General features: G+C 40.1%; 1 protein-coding gene across 1 annotated transcript in view; it reads right to left on the bottom strand.

Annotated features, from left to right (window-relative positions):
- Positions 1 to 21,801, bottom strand: part of tox3 (TOX high mobility group box family member 3) — a 40,553-nt gene extending 18,752 nt beyond the window's left edge. The window contains exon 1 of the mRNA XM_046032800.1: positions 21,044 to 21,801. Coding sequence (XP_045888756.1) covers positions 21,044 to 21,145 — 102 coding nt within the window. The 5' untranslated portion in view covers positions 21,146 to 21,801. The remainder of the gene's footprint in view (positions 1 to 21,043) is intronic.
- Between the last annotated feature and the right edge of the window lie 382 nt (positions 21,802 to 22,183).

Raw genomic sequence — 22,183 nt, 5'->3', positions numbered from 1 at the left:
GAGAGAGAGAGAGAGAGAGAGAGAAAATGGCTTCTTATCTTAGCAGAAGAAGCCAAACAATAGTGGAAACAAATTAAGATCAGAGTGAACTGAGAAGTGCATTAATATATTTTCTAACCCTTTGTGTTTTTTTCCCCTTCTCCTTTTCTTCTGAGTGGTTAGTATGCGAATGTAATTACCGAAAGAACTGCTGCTAATCAACTGCGAATGGTATCCATTAATTAGTCTATGCCCTGGAGAGAGAGTGGGGAATCAGCAGCAATGTTAACACTTACGCACCAATGAGTAGGGGAGCCAAAAGCTCTGCTAGCAGTTGCTGAAGCAGGTGGTTTGTGCTGTCTAGGCCTAAGGTACAGTCTTACCTGGAGCTGCCCCCTAAACTATATCTGCCTTGGACACTGGTGGCGTGGGTTTACAAGTTTGCACAATTGCACACACACATACACACCTGTCAATAGCTAGCACGCATTTCCCAGCTGTGTGTAACTTTGAGACATGACATGGCTGGGTTACGTCAGCCACTCGGTTGGTAATTAACCTTATGCCTGGCTTATCTTGGAAGTGTTACTCCGTCCCCCTTCTTCTTTTAGATAACAAATTGAAGTCTCAGAGATATCCCTCTCTATTCAAGCACTAGGAACATTGTTCCGATTGTGGGGGGAGATAGGGCTTCGTGCAGTGCTGTCTGTTTCTTCTTTCCTTGTGTCTCTCTGGATGTGAATCTGATTTTAAAGAGCGAGCATACACTTGCTCTTCGTTGTAAATACTTCACTGAGAATTCAGGAAATCCCAGAGGAGTGGAGCCAGATCTGCAATCTTTATACTACTTATAATATAGATACTTTTATGCTTTCCTGCCTGTTGCGTGGAAGAAAACAAGCCAAGAAAGGTTTCCGTGAGTGGAGCAGCTTTGTCTCAGGTTGCGTGCAAACCTCTAGGTGGCATTCATAATCACACATTCTCAACTAAATAACGTGCCATCTTACACATTACTGGTTAATGTGGATGACAACTTCACAAGCATGAAAGTGTTTATAAATCACACTGAGAGGTAAGGCTGCATTACCTACTGTAAGCACGGATGTTCGATATATTAGAGAAAACACAATCAAGTTAAGTCCAAGTGCTAATTAGTGGTGTGAAACTCCCTGGGCTTTGTCTCCTTCAGTCATGTTTTCTCATGTTTTCAGGTCCATGTCTTCTCCTCCCGAGAACTGGGACTAACATCCCAAGAAATGTCCCCAGCCACAGGTATCAATCTTCACAATTTAAAGTTGTACCATGCTGCGGCGCGGCCTGGAGCCCTCGGCGGACAACCAGAGCGGGGAGTGGAGATTATTATTGTTATTCCCAATTCATTTTGGGGTGGGGGAGGCATTCGGCACTCATGTTAGAGGCAGTGCCGATTGAGTCAAATGCCAGATGAAATTAAGTGTGATTGGAGGGACCACGCAGCTGACGTTAAGAGGCCGCGCTGAAATGGGTCAGTGCAGACAATGAAGGCTCTGTAATTAAAATGATGTGACGAGCTAGACGAGAGCCATGTGAGGGGCCAAAGAGCGGTGTGTGTGTGTGTGTGCACAGAAAAGCGTTTTGAAATCAGAGATGTCACATAAATGAAAAGTTGGAGAAAGCTGAGCGGAATCACTTGAGTTTCACCAAATAAATGCTCTTGAAACACAGTAAACTGGCATTGAATGTCTAGTAATGCACTATAGCAACAGCTCAGGCAGTGATGTTTCAAGAAACCAGCATCTCACTTCTTCACATTTCTAAAAATCTGTCATGTACTTCTAGAAGGGACCCAAAGGGAAGCTATAGAAAAGGGTGCTTTAAAATAGCTGCAGGTTTGGAGGCTTTTATTAACAGAGTGAATTCATGGTTAAAGGTGCTCTGTAATATGAGTCACACCAAGAGCCAGACATGGCTACATGGCAGAGAGCAAACACTGGGCACTCAGTGTTTTTATTTCTCCTTCTGCACCACCAGCACATTTCTTCAATAACTGTTTAACAGGAGAGAATTAAGAGCTTACATGGACCCTGATCCTAATGTGAAAAGACTCCACTGTCTGCATGATCGCAGGCAGACAGAAAACCAAGCAACCTCGCAGTGAATGGGATGAATATGAATTTCTAGGTTTTTCTGTAAAAGCACAGTGCTGCCTTTTTTTGTATTTTAAGTCAAGATAATACTTCAAGGATATTCTTTGAATAGGCTCTTTGTGAACGCTTCAGTTATTCATTATCAGACAAAACAGTTACAATCAGATTTTAAACAACAAATTTCCGCATGCATACTGCCCATTTGTTATTTTTCTGACTGAAGCCAGTGTAATTTTGACGCTTGATTTTTTTTCGCCCCACCTTTTGAATCCCAGCGCAGGAATATTTGTATGAAACAATATCCAGTGGGAAATAAGTTTTTTTACAGCTATTATAGCAAACAAAATTATTTCAACCTCAGGGCGAACACAATATTGCACCAACATGACCCCATCTCACCCCCAATATGGTGGAGTAACCACACAGATCCTATCAGTAAACATGAACTGGACAACCAAGATCCACAGAATACACGCCTGAAGAGCCTCTGATAGCACAGCTGCCATCTCTGCATGCATACAAATGGAAAATAAACACGCACTCGCCTATACCTTCTAATCTGAGCACTGAATACTGCTTTGTCAAAGGTGATTAAATGATAAAGAATGGCTGGAGAAAAATATGCTAGATGACACAGCGTCTAATCATAAAAAAAATTAAATTAGTGTTTTCTTTAAATCTGTATTTTTAAATTAGCGTCTGCAGATTGTTCCTTGGTTTTACAGTGCAATCAAAAAGTCACAATATCAGTGCTGTCCGTCAGCAGGTAACCAAATTGGACACATTCTTCCTTCCCACTGAAAACCACCGAACTAATTTAATCAAGAGCCCAGGCTTTTCCAGAAACATAGCAACTGCTGACAAGCGATTCCACAGTTCAGCTTGAGCTCAGTAATCACAGCCTAGCATGTGTTCTCTGGAATATGACACTTGTGCTAATATGTTCTCCAGTAGTCTCCATAAAAGAGAGCAAAAACCCCACAGTTAAAACTCAACCTCCGATCCAGAGAACCCGCGGTAATTTGCTACGTATTATTTTATGCAATTTCCTTTATAGCTCGTCCTACCACCAGGTTTGAGCCTCTCATTCAGTGAAGGGGATTGGAGACTCAAAAGTGCAGCACCGTTTTCTTTCCTGCGATCCTGTTTAGGCCCTGTTGTAGCCTCTGGAAAAGTTATCTTCTGATTCCCAAGGTCCTCCTCACCAAATACATGCTCATTTACAACCCAATTCAGCATACACACTCTGCAGCTGCCTCTCTGGTGTTCACAAGGCCTATTCACGCCCAGCGGGCCACTGCGCAAGCAGCGCCGAGCTGACATATATAGATATATTTCCTCCTATGTGTGCAGAAGTCAATTTGTAAAGCGACTCCACAACACAGCGTGTTCACACAGTCGGCTCACAACCTGAGTTCTGATCTGCAGGCCGAATCGATTGGTAATTCAGTTTAAAGCTAAAATCATTACTCCCCCAGCACAGCACAGTCTTCCTCCATTAGGACTGCTAGTCCTCAACTATATATGGTAGGATTGAGGGTAAGTTCATTGTAAGCATCGCACTCTTCCTCTGCCTCTCAGTGTGAGTGCCACCACAGAAGTGAAGAGGATCCGGCGTGAGAAAAGGTTGAGGTCTTATCTGGGATCTAAATCAAGCTGATGACAGTTTAGTTCAGGCTGTGTGCTGATTATCTCCTCTCTCACACCACACTGACCACTGTGGCCTGAACCTTTGTCATCACAGCTTGCTTCGCTTTAGTAAACAAAGACCTGGAGGAACAGTTTAAACTCTTGCGGAGAAATAACCTGCCACAAAAGACCGTTTCCCTGCAAGTGAAAGAATGATGTGGAATCAGCTCTAACAGTGCGCTACCTTTAGTGAATGATCAGAGGATGTAAAATATGTATGAGATTCAGGTTACAATTTGGATCTTTAACTTCTCTCTCTATGTCTCTAAAACAGGCAAGACATAATAGATAGAGGTTGTCATGAGCAAAACCAAAAGCTGAGCCCCTGTTCCTCACATTACTACACATGGTACTGTAACATTACAAATTCTGTCACGCGGTATGAAACTAAGTTTGCATATCCAACCAAAATGACAAGCTTAACTATCAAAATAAAGGAAAAACTTTAAGCGATTTCACAGCTCAGCAAATATGTATTATGTTTTTTCAGGCTTCCCAGTCATTATGGCAGTGTTGAAAGACAGTAAAAGGCGAGCTCTAGTTGGTGCATTCAGCATATTCCTTGGGGCTAAATTTATATTCAGCACAGACACAGTGTACAAGAGTGATAACATGGAGCCACAAACAGACCAGGGTGAAACAGCATGTGTAAGATTTTTGCATTTCTTAGTATTTGAGAATGAGATTAGTTGAGTTTACTGCGTCAATACATATATTAGTTCAGGCAGAAACTCTGTCAATCACGGAAAAGTAAACTTCTGGCACATACTGTTAGAATCCACTCATCTTCCCTCATCTAAAGTTATTTCAGGATCGTTAGCTATATGTTGTAATTTAATTATGGGTCTCCCAATTTAAAAGCACAATTACGGCCATGCTAGTAGCTCTTTGAGTCTGTGTAGTTAGAGGGGTGCTTAAAGGCAAATGCTAACATCAGCATGCTAACAAGCTAGCCATAGAAACACAGATGATGTTGAGCAGGTAATATTTATCATGTTCACAGTCAGCGTGTTGGCATGCTAACATCTGCTAATTAGCATTAAACACAAAGTACAGATGAGGCTTATTGCAATTTCATTGGATTTGCGGGTATCTAGTCATAAACCAAACAACCTACCCACATTTGTTTTTATTATTAATATATTTTTTTTAAACAATATGAATATTCTTGGGCTTCTCTTTCATCAGGTGTTATAAATAAATGTGGATTTTAAGAGTAAACCTACTGACAATAACAGTAACACGTTAACATCATAATTATGTAGCACGTCACATCCAACAGCACGATGTACAATGAAACTAAAATACACTGAGGTTTGCCATAGCTTTATTTTCTCTAAGGCTTAAGACTCGTAAATGCTGCCAAAACAAAGATGGTCTCAGCATTTGTAATAATGGACCCATAGCCTGAGCCCCAAAGTCCCAATACTATGCAGGTCAACATCCAACATCCCGTTTTTTTTTTCTTCTAGCTGTTGAGTCTGCTCTGTACTCTCAAGAGCAAATCCTAAAAGAAAGCGCAAGCTAAATGGGGTTCCATCTTTGATCTGGCGGGGTGCAAAGCCATTGGCCCACAGCCACAAAGGAGCTTAGGTGGTAGAGAGGGCCTCAGAAACATGGTGTAGCTTTCTCACAATGGCTGCTGTTGCATGGGCACACAGCTCTTGAGGAAGCAACATGAGAAAGGCTTGGCTTGGTGGTGTTGTCTTGCTTTTACTGCTAAGCCATGTCTCAAGGCTGTTTACACTCAGCAGCTTTGAAGCGACTCCAACTCAAGATGGTATCAGAGGTGTGGATTTTAACCAAGCTTACTCTGCTCTGCTTGCCATTCTCCCACTACAGAACAAGAGTTAGCTGTGGGGTTAAGAAAGCTAATAACTAAAAATGACATGGTTAAATGTCATTCAGGAGAAGAACAGCTTTCTGGAAATGGGTTTGTTTTTGGTGGCGCTAATGGTGATGCTTGTGCTACTTCTCTGGGTTTGTCAGATGGCTATGAGCTCTGGTACTTGGATTCCCAAAAAGCTGCTCGGAGTCGAGTCCTCTCTTATTGCTCTAGCAGCACAGATGCATTTTTCTATTCCCTGTGTGCCATTACTGGCTAATGTACCCATTATAACCGGCTTTGGGAATGTGCACAGTCAAGCGTTTCTAGTGATGGACTCAACATAATCTTCTATTTCTTATCTAGCAACGCAGTAAGGTAAATATTTGGGTTTTGTACTTGAACAAAAAAAAAACATGTATTTAAAGACTGAGAGAAACAACATCAAGACATTCAAACAAAAGGTCTTAATACATAGTACAGCATCCTTGGCCTCGTAGCGTGCTTGGTTTGGTTCCACTTATTTTCAAGTTCAGTGATATCTGATGCTAATGCACACATATCACCTGCAAAATGAAAGAAAATTATTAAAAATCCTTTCAAAGAAACTATACTAAAAGTAATACTGTTAAAATAATTCTCATTTACATCTATGTGTGCAGCCAGTATGATATTTAATTTCAGATTGTTTGTCTCTTCCATTTACCTACTTGTCAAAATTCTTAAGTCCAGACTTGAAAACCTTCCTGTGTGTACTGCAACAACACTTTCCAAGTGGGTGTGCAACCTGTTTCTTTTCTGTTATTCTTACCATAAGCTCACAGTAAGCACAAACCGACTGGTTGTTCAATCTCTATAAATCTGAAAACACAAACTGCTGAGCGGTGACTCATATATCAGTCTATTATATACTACAGGACTGACTGTATTAAACAAATGGCTAGGCCTGCAGCTGGAAAAGAGAGGCAATATAGAGAGAGCAGAGGTTATTGTCTAATTTAAATCTTGGCTTCTTTCCCAGAGCTGTACCACATTCCAATTTGTGGCTGTGTTGCTTGGCGCTACTGACAGAGGTCCGGCTGCAAATACTCTTGGGCTCCTCTCCAGAAATGTGTCTCCAAACTGACAATCAACAAGTTGGCAGAGATTAACAGAATGACAGGGCCATATTAGCACAAATAATGAAAATGCACACATATAGATGTTTTGCTTTGTGCTGTTCCTGCACTTGCCTTTATTTACCCTCCCCCTGTGGTTGCAATAATGTATCCATAATCATTATTACTTGATGTGCAACAACAAAGGCTCATAAAAGAAAGCCAGTGCATTGCGTCTGTAATGTCTTAGAGTTCCATAATGAAATAGCAGCTGGAAAAGACATCTGTGAACACATAGTAGTTACAGAATGGTTCAGCGGGCACTCAGAAGCAATTAGCTATTTCAAGCATTTTCTCCTTGGCATAGTATTGTCCGTTCATCTGGTAGATTGACAGCACACCAGGACATCATTAGCAAACCTGACGGGTGTTGAGTCGCAGACATTGTTTTTCTTGGGACAGCAACCATCCGGCTAAGTGCTTCACTAATGTTTTTAACAGTAAAATGTCACTTTAACATTTCCTACTTCAAAAGCATTGTGAGATTAAGATACCAGCTTTGAATAATTACAAACGCTAAGCTTCAACTTTGATTCCATATCAGTGCACTGACATTTCAAGAGATTCGGAACAAAGACACAGTACACATCTTTTAGTCATAACGCAAAAATGATTCCTTTCCTCTGTGTAAAATGACAGGAAGGAGATCAAAGGCAGGCGGAAACCTGGAGGTCTGCTGTGTATTGAAACACGGCTTTTTTTAACAGAACAAGGTAAGTTAGCAAAGTGATAACACATGGAAAAAATTAAAGAGCTCTAAGCAAAAATATTTTCTGTTGATGACATTTGTCAGTGTGTGGCCAATCAAATGCAACCATTTTCTCTAGACTGAATTTCCCTATTGATACTATCAGGCAAACTAGTGAAAAACAACTCCTGCATGTATATAGACACTGCAGTTAAAAAAAATGGACGACTGTAAATCAAAATAAAGTACACAAAAATGAGTCTTGTTGTAATTTGTTGACACGTTCCTCCAGCATTACTGCACTGCACTACACTATGTGAAAGTAAATAACCCTGAACCAGTCTCTTTCTACAGTTGAAAATAACAGAATACGTTGTATTTGTACAACACCCCTTTATAGCTGTATTGATTTCCTCCTTTGACCACAGATCTGTCTGAACACTTTTATCCCATTTCTCCAGTGCAGGCGGCAAAAAAAAAGGGGGTCACTGACATTTTCTGTATTTGAGCCTTGACCTCTATTTTAGGCCCATGCTGTGAGTTTCTCCACTGAAATAAATGAGAGCAAGGCATAGTCTGCTCTGAAACTTGGTGGGAGCACATGTTCTCCCATCACTCTTCATTTGTCTTCATTACGCTAGTGCTTCTCCAATTCTCCGCCAGTATATAAAATCTGCAAAGAGCATCCGAAAGTGTGATATTGTAGCCCAAATCTCCTGGCATGCTATTTTTTTTTCTATGCAGATGTGAGGAACGACTGAATGCAATAATCACCCAAAGCTTTTATAGCCTAAAACACCATACAAAAGGATTTCCCATGTCAGTCAGACGCTTTCAGTTAATAAACCCTGGAAGACAAATGTCACTAATCCAATTAATCAATATATAAACAGAGTCTCTGAAGACAAAAGTGATTTCAACAGGGGGCGCTCATGCTGGAAATACTGACTGCAGCTTTAAGTCAGTGAGAAACAGAATTCCCACTGTCAACTTGTCATCAGCTAATTTACCTGGAGCCAGAGGGGGAGATTCACTGGACACATAGGGAGAGTTAATCTCTTCATTTATCTTCACTAAAGAGATCGACCCAATTAGCTTTCCACATTGACTGACAGCCCTTGTGTTTCTCTTCTTAAATCAGGAGTTATGCAGTTTATGCTGGCTCCAGCTGAAGGCCTCTAAGAATTATTCGAGGGTGCTGTACAACAGTGAAATAATCATGATGTCTTTATTCAGATCTGTCGAGTCTGAAATATTCACCACTGCAATTTACTGTGACTGATTAGCCAATGGAAGGGTTGCTTGGGGATAGCTCTCCAGAGTTCTGTAATTGAGCGGATTTGACTTGGGAGAGGTTTTTTTCTGCTGATAACTACACACATTCCCTTTTTTAATGTACTTTTCTTTTTTTAGCCTCTCCTAAGAGCCAGTGCACATCAGAATTATGATGCTTGCAGAAACAGCAAGTATGTAGGACAGTTTATATTCTGATGGCCGTCCCTAGAAAATGTGATTCCACATTGTGTTTCGTGTGATGATTTACCAAAGTATCCCTGGCTGTAGCCCAGAGACAAGTCAGTGTCAGTTGACCTGGCCACTGCAGAACTGTCAGCTCTAGAAACTCAAAGATCAACAACAATAGCCCTGCAGACTACCATCGTGGCTTCTGACATCCCATGATACATACAATATAGAGAATGTTGATGCACATGCCACTACTAATTTTGGATTACGTTAGAGGACCTACATTACTTTTTTTGTTTCAACAAGTAGTGCAATGTGTTAAAAATAATCAGTTATTTAATTACCTTTCCACATAAGCAAGCTGTTACTGCTAAACTTTTATCGTATTTCCCTGTTCCTTTTGTTACCAAAACCAAAAAAGGAATATCCCCAACACATTTTTAAACTTGTACAATGTAGGCCTACTGTAAGCTACACAAGTCAGTGTTTTATTGTTTTCATAGAGGCAGCTGTGCCCAATACGCCTCTGCCCAGTTCACTGTCAGATCATTAGTCGCCAAAAGGTGCCACCTATCAAGTACCTTCGGTTTCTGTTTACATTCATGTTCTTCAAATAATTGAACTTCTTTCATTGCAGTTTGGTCATTCCTGTTATTAGCCAGCAGAGTTACAGATTATGGCCCGTAGACAATACATTCAAAGGTAAACATTCAGTAGGCTACGCGCCCTCATTATGTTGGACATTATATCCAACATGCACAAGGAATCGTAAAGGGATTTTCATGTATGGTAACGCAACAAGTTACTTTTTAATGGCAGTAATCTTGTATTAACCAAGTTACTTACTCTATTCATTTCATCATTTAGATTTCTTTGGGGGGAAGATTATGTATATAAAACAGTCATTTTGACAAAAGCAGCCCAACTATCCTAGCCATATGGGGTTATTTAAAAGAGAGGCTACACAATAATAAGAGTAAGAAACACACATTCTCCCTCTTACAAATCAAAAGTTAAACAATAAGTAAATTCAATGCATTGTTGCACAATTTAATACAGAGATTTTGCAGAAACCACCAAACCAGTATGACCAGAAGCTTGTGGTGGCAAATGTTAGAAAATGCTAGCAGGCTTTAGATATATATTGTTGTTTAACTGACATGACAAAGTCAGTTTGCTGCATTTATGAGTCTTACCTTCTGCTGATTTCATACTACATTTTAACATTTACCGATATTTTGTAATTTTCACTACTTGCCACAGTCGCCGCTGTTTAACAAAAGTTACATAGGATTGAGAACTGAGGTAACATTTCAATAAATATCTCTCAATTTATAATAATTACTGGCTTTCTTTCACAAGTCGCATCCTGTTGAAATTGTTGAAATTGGATATTGATAAGTGACTTGTGACATTTTTACAAAAGTATGGTTACATATTCTGTAGCTGGCACAGATATGTGAGGGATTGCAAGGCTGAAAAACGGATAATAAACATTGCACTGAAATGGGTAAGCCATCAAATAATGTCTAATAATGAGCTGTTTCATCTTAATCCTGTATGGGTAATTATGAGATTAATATGTCAATGCTGGTTTTGGCAGGTTCTGCAGCCAGGAAGGGCTATATTTACCACAATTATTGTACCACAATGCACTGACAACAGCTTTCTTTCACATTAAACCTTATATTGTACAGAAAAAATAGAGATGCTGTTATTCTTTTCCAAAACACACCACTAATGCTCTGGGGCATGATTTGTCATTGTTATTCAGTGCTCGCTCACCTACACTTAAAACGTGATCCTTCTGGATTTTAATTAAGCACCAAGGTACCTCCCAAGGGGTTCTGGCTTGGCAAAGGAAACTACTTTGATTTATGTACTACTTTGTTGTTCCTGCTCGAAGCATGCCTGTTATGAGAGACTGTGGTGATGAATGAAAGAACCGGGCAATTATTTTTATTTGTTAATTAGTTCCCGGAATGCATTCTTCTGAAAATATCAATACACATCTCCATACCTCACAGCAATCAAACATATACTAAATCAACAAAAGCTGAATTTGCCTCAGTGTGTTCAGCATGCCAAAAGAACAATACAGGGTAATGCAACCCCCCATACACAGCAAATAGCACAAATCAGCAAATTGCTTAAAATACACTACTTATATGAAGAACACCATGGAATTTACTGGCTGTTAAATCAGTAATTGTAATCACATATTTGTCAATTGTCAATATGCATTGCAGTTCTTTCAGTATATTATCACACCCTTTGGTATTATATTATGATACATAGTAAGTAAACGTGATTTTATAGTTGGATGTATCAATGCACAAGGCAAAACAATAAACCACATAAAAACATTAAAAGGTACAGGTATAGTGAATACACCTTTCAGATAGACGGACATACAGTATATTCGAGGTGTTCACACGTACTATAAGATCCCCAAAGTATTGTACTTCAGCCAAAGATAATACTGTCGTTGCTCTTTCTAGACAGGTATTACTTATTCAGTAATCGTATAGCATGGACAGAAGCCAGTTTTCAATTTGAAACTTAAAGTATTGGCAGGAGTATAATCCAGACTACCCAGGTGCACAATATGCAGCTGTTTTTAATAACAGGCCACATGCCCTGCAATAACAGATGACAAATATTCACAGGTGATGTAATATTGTTTAGACAATAACCTTTTTTATGCAATCTGGCTGCAAAAGCACTATAGCTGCTGATTATGCTATGGGGTCGATCCCAGAACTGAAGTTTCTTTCACTTTTTATTCAGGTGAGTAACTCTGGATGATTGGCTACAACGTAAAACGTGATGTAAAATTGCTGTGTTCCGACAACTTCATCTTGGCCTGCTGTGCCACACATCCACACTTCACAAATCAAAGCAGTAGCTGAAGACATATCTCACGGTGAGAGTTGAAAGTGAAGATGGTCAGCCTCCTCAGTGACACAAGAATGGTTACAGAGACAGACCTTGTACGAGGTCGGCTCTACTAGATACATATCAGAAGCTAATGGAGTCTCAAAACCACAGGGGTGCTGCGGGATCGCTACGGTTTGCTCGTGGAACTGGTGAAGGTCACCACTGCTGAGCTGAGCAGCCACAAGCCCTCATAAAACCATGCAGCGTATCATTATTTTCAAAGTGTTTCATTATGGACGGTTAACCTTGGCTAACTCCGACCTAACACTTTAATCAGCTGCCTGTATTGCCTTTGAAACAGTGTAATCATTCAGCTTCTCTTGTTTATCAGCAGGAGAGACACAAATGTAGTGGAAACTATTTAACAAAAAATTTAAAAAGAGACTGTGCAGGTATTTGAAAAGTTACACCATGAGTCAGAACCTCCAAAGATGAAGAACTAGATCCGTTTCCTTGGACGGAATGTCAATTCAAGAATCATCAGGGGCAGTCCAGGGAGGGGAGCCCTGCCAATCCTGAAGCCTCACAGACCTTGATCTTGTTTCTGTTTCTCCTGCCATACCACACACTGACCGCGTGTGAGAGTCCACGAGCCAGCAGAAACACACACATCACAATAAACAAGGACATGCTGTGAATGAGCCTCTACTTCAACTCTCAAAAATATCAGAAGTCTGCTCAAGAATTCCATGGACACCATTCATCAGTAGAGGTTTCAGGGACTGGACCTTTATTATGTGGCTGGAGCTTTTACTAAGGCCATGTCCATTGTTCCTTTTGATCGTGTAACTGAGTAAAAACTAGACAGATTCATGAATACTGCATGATTTTCATCCGACTGCAAATCGGACATAAAGAATCTTCAAAGTAGTTATATTTCAGTGACATGTTTAGTGCTTTGCTCATTTAAATTGTTGGGCAATTATAGTCAAAAGAATGATGTAAGAGTGATGCAATGAGTCAACAGTGTTTTCTAAAAAAAAAAAAGTGTACTCTTTGCAGAAGATCTTTAATTTGTCTTCCCTCCAGTATCCAGCCTTGGCAACCAATGCATATCTAACATTTTCAGGCAACTAAAAGCTCTTCATTGAGGGTTAGGGGAAGATTACGATCTTAGATCAATACTTAAAAGGTGATAAGTTAGTGACTCAGCAAGGACAAGGGCATAAATATAAAGAAAAACTAAAATTAGCAATGAGTAATTGCTGTTTAATTCCTGTGCAGAAGGGACTTTTACATAAACTTTAAGAAGGATACAAAGACATTTCTAAAAACAAAGTACAGGAAAGACATAATAGGCAAACATATTCTTCTAAGAACAGCTGTTTCATTCATCACGGTACAGCGAGACAACCCTCCATCAGTGCACTGTATTTAGATCTTGATATCATTCAAATTGAACATGAATTAAGACAAAACAAAACAAAGTATTAATGCCAGAGAATATTCTTACAGTCTAATGCATGTATATAAAATATCCAATCAAACTGATGGGGTGAGATGGCAGTTATCCAATTCTAGGAAACTATTAAAGCTCATTTCGGGGGGTGAAGTAGGTTTATAGGCTGCGGCATTATAGCTAAGGCAGTAACCGCTCAGATAGACCTTAATATTATACAACTGCCATGTTTAAGAAGGGAGTGTTTGACAATAACAATAATCTAGAAGATATTCGCCAAGTATGTACCAGCATGAGCACAATCATGCAAAATGGGGGCAAAGTGGTTATCAAGCTTGCTTATTTTACCTAGAAGCAGCAAATATAAGTCTGTTTTTGTGTTTTAAAGTGATGCTTACTTGTTTTTCCACTGTGATATACACGCTAGCATGCCATCTATTTCACCATTCAAATAAAACTTTCATTTACCCCCATTGTTTAAGCTCTTTGTCCAACGGGTCTGAGGGATATTTGCACACCTGCTACTGTTGTCAGTGCTTTTAGTGCAACCTGGTAACACGCTGCATTATGGGAATGTGTGAAGAAGGAGGGGGGCAGGTGAAAAATGGTGCATTAATCACACTGCGCTACATATAATACTACACACACCTGCAGCCCATACACCTCTAATGAGAAGGAAATTCACATTCAACCTGATACATGAACAACAGTGACTAATATTTCAATAATTTCAATACAATAATTCTTGTTTGGCTGACGGGACTAATTCATGTTTTGCAGGAATAATATCATAATTTTGACTATGTGAAATTCTGCATTGGAAGCTGACTTACAACTAAATACCAGAAACAGCTAGAGGAAAGGAAGTCTAATAACTTGTCTTCTACTAGTCCAGCATAGAAATTATTACCCATAACTGTGTGAGACTGAGGACATTTGTCAGTGGCCTGTGCTCCTTGAAAAGAGCTTAGGAGAAGGGCTTAAGTCAAAAAAGGCAAGTTAAAAGAAAAACAGCTCAATGTTTTGATACGGTCTGTGAGCCCATTAAGAGAATTGGACATTAGATATGTGAAACATGGAATGGCTGCCTCTCTGGAAAGCTTTAAAAATGAATGTGTCTTAACAGCGAGGCTAACCACTAAAGGGACACAACACTTATTGAATCAGCCAACCAGAAGTGATTGACTGGTCCTTTTGAAAACTGCTTAATTCACAGTAAAAGCACTTTTCTGGGGCACGCAGAGTTTTTCCCCTTCCTTTTAATAAGTCAGCAAGGTTGAAGCTGTCAAAGATGTAGCGAGCCAAAACCAGATTAAAACAGTTTGTCATGGTGGAAAAATATCTCTTGTGGGGGCCCTGCTTTGATTCAAAGGGGCACAGTATTCACAAAAATATGAGAAGACTCCTTCAAATGCCTACAGGAGGTTCACTTTACCTTTGACCATAAAAAATAACCTAACAGTAGATTTACTATTTTTCATAGCAAAACTCTAGTAACTGAAGTGCTTTTGGTACTCAAGTCAAGTTGTTTCTCAGTCTAATCGTAAGATCATCAAATCCTCAAACTAAAACTCAACCCCCTCACTGACCTTGACAGTGTCATCTACTCTTCTTTTATAGTGAGCTGCAGATAAGGTTAACAACTTTCTCATCGATGAGTTCAGTCTGTGCGGTGGTAAGCTTTGTGCATCTCCTTACAAAAAAACACTTCAGTTTAAATAGGTTTGTGTAAAGTAGTGTGTGGTTTTATCTTTTATGCTACATGTGGTTCAATCAGCATCAAAATAAATGAAACACTGGGGTTATTACTGTCAGGTTTCATTTGCACTGTAATGATGCATTAAATAATTACAGATTTTGGAATAAGGCAAGGAGGAATATTCATTTGACCACAATCATTTGAATACCAGATTGCACTGTACTGCACCTAAACGGTGTACATGATGATAGGAAATAAGGAACAAAAAGAGTTATTAAAGCGATCAATAATAGAGCTTCTGTTCATTTTCAGGATATTTAAATAACCAGACAAGCACTACAACTGAAAAACCAACTTCTCTCTCGTGACTTTGATGTCAAAATAAAACACTCTTCCTCAGGCACTTACATGGTTTGATGGATGGTGTAGTGATGTTGTGTACCTGATCAAAATCCAATAACAAATGCGACTCTCCTGTGGATTCATCCTCTTTGTACCACTGAAAGAGATGTTTTTTCAAAACAGCCATATAGCTACAAATAGTCCAGAAAGAGAAGGTTGTTTTAGTTCAATAAGGACCACCACTGCCAGAGTTAAGACTCAAAATTATACACACATTGTAGACCTACACAGTGCAATACAGCTCTTTTTTAAAATTATAATTATATTAATTCCCCACACCTTACTGCATGCACATGCTTAAAAGAGCATACTTTCTTACTTTTATGTTAGTTGTTACGTTGTTTTTGCACTATTCTTTGTACCTTGTGGTTCATTCCTGTACTGTACAAAACTATAAATAAAATATCTAGCTATCTACACATCTCTATCTAACGACATTCAACAAGTAAGACAGGTGTGACAACCATGTGAGGCCCAGTGGGTCCACAACCCACTAGTGAATAACAACAACTTTAGAGTGTGAGGTCTGCCTAAATGAAACACACTGAGTAATGTATGCGGAGATGTAATAAGTGGATTTATGAAAAGTGATGGCAAGCATTACGGAAGGCCTTTATGAGCGCTGATCTGGGTAATGGTCTATGTCTGTCTAAGATTTCGGAGCCTTTGTCCTACACACCTCATAAACAAATCAGACAACCTGATCTTATGTTCCCCACAGGATCAGACCCTTGGTTCAGATCATCAGATTATACTGGTAAAACAAGTTGAAAGTGAACAGACCTGGGCGTGTACATCTGTGCCATATCTCAACATCTCTACAATGACTTACAAAATAAAGAGAGTGACAGGTGTGATAATGTGGTGCCACAGGAATCAGAAACTATCAGGCTCTACAAAACTGCAAGGCTGCTGCAGCAACCCTTAAAAGTCGGTTTTCATACACGTTTATAGAGTTTCTACCAATATGTCTCTATTGCTCCCACATCAGTGTATGATCATAGCAGCTATACCATCAGCTTTGTTCAGCAGAAATAAGCGTTAAGACACCATGCAGGAAGTGGAGAGCTGTGCATTGACAAAATGTTAACGTCTGCTCTGTGTAGACATATGTGTAGTGCCGTCTGTCAAACAGAGCAGACATTCTTAGAGGCAGGAACTCCAAGTACAGTGTGTCTTCGAGCAGGCGGACTAAAAATAACACTCTCTAATCCTATTGGGAAAATTAGGTGTTTAATAAATCTGTTGAACTACATCTCCTGACAAGCTACAATTAAAAGACTCAGCAAAACATGCCAGCTATTCACTTCTTGGACACTTTAAACATTTAACATGCACCTTGAAGTCATATCCATCAACTGAGTTTGACAAAGCAGACAGCCTCTGAGGTTACACCCCACCCCCCAACACACACACACACACACTTAAAGCTGTGTTTGGATATGTTTAGAATGTGTGATGAAATGGCACCAGCTGTGTACACTGGAGAGATGCACAAGGCCCCCTGGTTGAGCAGAGTGTTAACCCCTTCCCTGCAGATGAAGCAGACAGGACAAAAAAAAGACAAAGGAGGTCTTGCCTGCTACGATTTGGCCACAATAAGGGGTTACTGTCCAGGGTTTTGTTGCTGTAGGAGTGCAGTAATACACTAAGGTCTTTGTTGTTTTTAGTTTCCTTACACATGTATGGGTCAGTAGGGACCACATGAACCATGAGCAGGCTTCTGTTTCACCTACACCACATTTTACAAGCTCAATAAAATCCTAATAATTGCAGCTGCAGCGCTACATCATCACGTCAAGTCTTACAGTTTGACCAACTTCCTAATCATTGTTTTTACACCACAGTCTTTCATATCATAAGCGGATGATAAAATACAAACTAAATGTTAAATAGAATACCAGGAGTACTTACACATACACACACACACACACACACACACACACACACACAATCAACCAAACTGTTAAAAGTTTTAATCAATAAGCCAATAATAAGTCAATAATTACAACCGCAATGTGATTTCATGCTGAACATGGCACGAGGAGTTTTCCACGACAGTATACCACAGCAAAGTTGTTAAGCTTAACTTGTTGAGATGTTGGTGTTGTGCAGCCTGTCGCATGCAGCTTGCTTACGGGAAAGAAAATGCCGAAAAAAGTGTTTTTGTAGACACATTTCTGATGAACAAATTTTGCATCTGGTGTAGAAATGGAGGACTCTACCACTACCAGTAAAAACTAGAGTTAATTTCTGAATGTAAAATCATTGAATGTCTACTGCACAAACAATATTGACCACAAATAGTAACAAAAATGGGTTAAGATTTCATGAACATCTGACAGATTATAACTTCAAGTCAACAGAGGTTGTCATTGACCAGAAATTTTACAATAACTTGTCTTTGGAGGTTGAACCGCTTTACCAAACACAAAAGTTGTATGTCCCCTTATGGCGCCCAACATCAACAATAACACAATGGGACGGTAACCATAGACTGTATGATGGTAACACAGGATTACTTTAGTATGCACTTTTCCATCTCCAGTGCACAATGAAGCTATTTGTCTACATGCCAGTAAAATGCTCTGATGTATGGTCAATTTCAAAACTACAAAGAATGATGATGTCTCAATGGTGCTGGTATTAGTTTTGCAAATAAACCTGTAAAAGTGTTAGCACCAGTGCAGGTGAAGAATTTGTACTAACATCTGTTGGTAATTTCAGTCTGCGCCTGGAGGTAATGAAAGTCCACACTAAATGGATACTGTATCTGAAACATTAATAAGCCTTAAGAAAAAAGTAGACCAGATGGCCATAAATATGGGAATAACACTGGGTCCCATTTATGAAACCATTAAAGTCAATCACCAAATACCAAAACCAATCAAATCCAAACAGCTCCTTGTCTTTGGTTAATTCTGTGTATGACTGAGACTTTAACTATCTCGCATCACTGGCATCAACAAAATACGAAACTGGACAAATGATAACTAGATGCATAAATATATATAAGCCTTTGCTTTCATTTAAGTTTTCCTAACTTTAAAAAGGCAGCTCTTGTACATTTTACTGACTACAACCAGGTGTTCTTAACACAAGCCAAAGAGCCAATAAAACTAAGAATCATTATCACAGATAAATTGAAAACAACGCAACTTCAAGTAACAACCAATCAGTAAAAGTATTGGCCTTGGCGGGTATGCCCTTGAGCATAGCTGATCCGTGTTCAACCTTAAGTCAAGGTAGTTTAAGAGAAACGGACCCTGCTGTGACAGCCCTGTCACCCTCCTGAACACATCAACACCAATTCTGTTTAAAACTCAAACCTTTACAATTTGCTTTAAGGAGAGTTTTGATAAAAGGAACGGCTTTTAATTCTATCAGATTACAGCACATGAATTTTCTTGCTAAATGTATTTTATGAGCATTATTCAGCTATGTGAAGTTGCATGTTTCTCTTCAGCACTGCTGTTTCTCCTTCATCTCAGTGCCAAAACACAGTCAGCTTCATTAGCCATGACTGCAGCACCTAATTAAGTTTGTGCTACTCGTTTGGATTTTTCTGTAAATTTAAAAGAATCTCTGATGTGTCAAAGTGCCTCTGGGCCATTCTGTCTCTGTTGTCATTAAAATTGAACATTTCCTGGGCCAGCGTTTTGAGAGGGTATTGCCTGTTTTCAAAATCAAAAGTCTAGTGAAGTTTTGCTGTTTGCAAAAGGTGCAGTGACAGCTTATAAATAGATTAAAGAAGGTTCTGTGTGACTTATAAACATGCCAAATCTTTTGGATGACAAAACGCTCCGCATTGTGCAACCTTTCAGTGAGTTGATTCAAATAAACTGGAGGCTTATTTGAAAGATGTATGCAAAAGAGCCCATTTGTTCACCATGGAAAAAAACATCATAATTAGCATGAAATCCAGGCTTTGTACTCTCCCTCTCTGTCTCTCCAACATAACTGGAGATATTGGATAAGCACCTTCTCACCACCCTCCCTCTCGCTCTCTGCCTCTTTTTGCATTGTGGCCAATTACTGTTACAGATGGAAAATTTCACTTGACCTGGGGAATTTATAAGCAGGAATAAAATCACAGTTCAACTCTTACACCGATTCAAAGCAATGTAGTTAAGATTTCTCAAGGCTGATGAAGACATGATGAAACTGGGCACATATGACAACTTGGCCACATGACAAAGAGCTGATGAAATAGTGAGACAAACCTGGTAACTGTTTTGAGCAGCATCAGATTGCAAGAGCAAACAGAGCTGCACTATAGGGCTGAATAATTTGGGAGCGGGTAGTGTGTGTGTGTGTGTGTGTGTGTGTGTGTGTGTGTGTGTGTGTGTGTGTGTGTGTGTGTGTGTGTGTGTGTGTGTGTGAGTGAATGAGATGGGGGGGGGGATGTAAGGGGCACCATTGTTAAAACTTTATAAAAACAGCACGCTGCAGTTTTGTCATTAGCCTGTCACAGTGATGTTCCCTTTTGCTGGGGTACAAGGGAGTCAAGCTCCTGATGGATAATGGGCTGAATAGTGTTACATCACTGACAAAATATCATAAAATGTGTTTTATATAACCCCTGCCTCTCATTCGAGAGTTAATAACCTTGTCATACCTCAGCAATGTTCTCACTTACAACTTAGAAGCAGGGCTGCTTGTAGACAGACGTAAGGAAGTGAATAAAACAACTTGTAAACAATGCTGAAAATAGGCCATCTAACCTGGTAGTGAGCAGATAAAACTGTGTTGTATATTATGTGGCTGCCTCTATTAGTATGACAGTCTGAGGGTTGCCATGTTTAAGATAAGTGCACAACACAGCGCAATGCTGACAATGAATGCATTCATACTGAACAGATACAAAGTGTGCTGTCTGTGTCACTTTCTGGGTGTTTGTGTGTTTCTATTTAGAGCTGTGAAAATGTATAACCAGCGAGTTCATTTTTATCTCTACCTCCAGAAGCTATCAACAGCCACCCCGATTGGCTAGTTAACTACTCTATATAAAGTTGTAATGCATAAGAACTGTTATGATGATGTTGTGCATTAAGAGGAGGAACACAATAATAGATCTACATGCCAAAGTGTTTCTACAACATGATATTTAACTGCATCGTGTGGAGAGGGTCATGAAACAGGATCACCGTCCAGCAGAGCAGTGTATTGGACATTTGATGCACTGTATCTTGCTATCATCACATTGGAACACTGTAATGTTGGGTGCTGATGAAATGATCCAGCACTGGTGTTTAGGAGCATGTGTAACTGTATAGCCAACAGCGCCCATGACTGCGGATCACATCACTCTGGTGAGAGTTTGGCAGTGCAGTGTGGCTTACTCTGAGCTGGACAAAAGTAACACCGTGACGATACACTTCTCTGATGCTCTCATTCCCATTGCAAATACACCACCAATAAAGTTTGTGGCCAGCATTAATTAAGCAGCGCCAGAAAGACTTAATGGTGAGTGGCTGAAGTCAGAGAGAAACAAGTCTAGGCAACTAAGAAAATTAACATATCACTGTAGTTTGAATTCAACTTAATTTAGGACAGATTTTTCACTCATTAAAGCTGGATCAGCCCGGAGTTACGGCGCACTCATGGTTTCAGCACCAGCGTGGTCACGCAACACAAAACTAGGCTAAAGCACTAAAACAGAAAGCGTCTCCCACCTTATTGAAGTTGTAGTAGCCCAAACAGTGGGCAAAATCCAGGTTCGGTGGATCTCCCGGAATAGAATTTCCACCAGCAGACGGATAAAATCTTACATCCATGGTGAGTGAGGGAGCCTCGCAGCTGTAGCCGACTCTGCACGGAGATCAATTTGTTTCTGCCGTTTACAATCCAAGAGCACACACAGGGAGAAGAGAGGCGGTGAAACTGACCCAAGCTTTGTTGGGGATGAATGAGATAATGCGGGGAAGGGGGTGGGAGGTTCGGGTAAAGTTTGGATATTCCTCCTCTACACCTGGTTTGGTCGCATCATTTCTGAGTGAGACCACATGAAGGTTGGGGTGAGCAGAATAAGCTGTCCCTCAAGGAGCAATAGACGCTGTGTGCCCATGCATTTACACACAGCTGCTGCTGTATACAAAGAAGCCACGAGACCGGCGACTGAGCGTGGGTCCACCTCCTTTTCCCTCCCCCTTATGCAGGAAAAAAAAAAATTGAAAACTGTAATAAAGTGCCAACCGCGAAGCAAGTTCGCACAGCAAAACAGTACGCGTGCTCTGAAATGTGTCCGTATCCTCCCGCTCAGAAGTTTATTTCTCGAACTTAGAAAACTAGTTGGTGAAGCGCAGTTTGAGTCAGAAGTAGTTAGCTGTTGGCCGCATACGCCGTCTGCTAAATGCAGCGATTGGAGGGTTTGTAAAACAAGCAAAACAGCACTCCACAGATGGTGCAATTATGAAGTACACTGAACATGCGAGTTCAGCCTTCGGCTCTGCCTGTCGTAATGATGAACAAGGCAAAATGTGTGAACAAGCCAGCCACTCCCCAAACACACTAAGCCACTCCCATGAAAACACAGCATTTAAGTCTATGTGACATGTTGGCATATGAGAATTGCAATTGCAGGAGTCTTTTTTTCAACACGATTATGAGCATTGTGTTATTTTAACCCATATTCCATACATATTACCACATCATTCTTTTCTGTGTTTTGTCTGAGCACCATGAATGGCAGCATGCAGTGAAACTCCGTGTTCTTTGCATTATGACCATGTTATGGCCAGGTATATGTTCCATTATCATCAAATGCAAATAACAGTGAGCTGGGGCCTCCCCCCCCCCCCCCCCCCCCCCCCCCC

The sequence above is a fragment of the Micropterus dolomieu genome, linkage group LG20 (genome assembly GCF_021292245.1).
Source record: "Micropterus dolomieu isolate WLL.071019.BEF.003 ecotype Adirondacks linkage group LG20, ASM2129224v1, whole genome shotgun sequence".
Lineage (NCBI taxonomy): Eukaryota > Metazoa > Chordata > Actinopteri > Centrarchiformes > Centrarchidae > Micropterus > Micropterus dolomieu.
The sequence above is the reverse complement of the archived record's forward strand: the minus strand, read 5'-3'. Positions and strand labels throughout refer to the sequence as shown.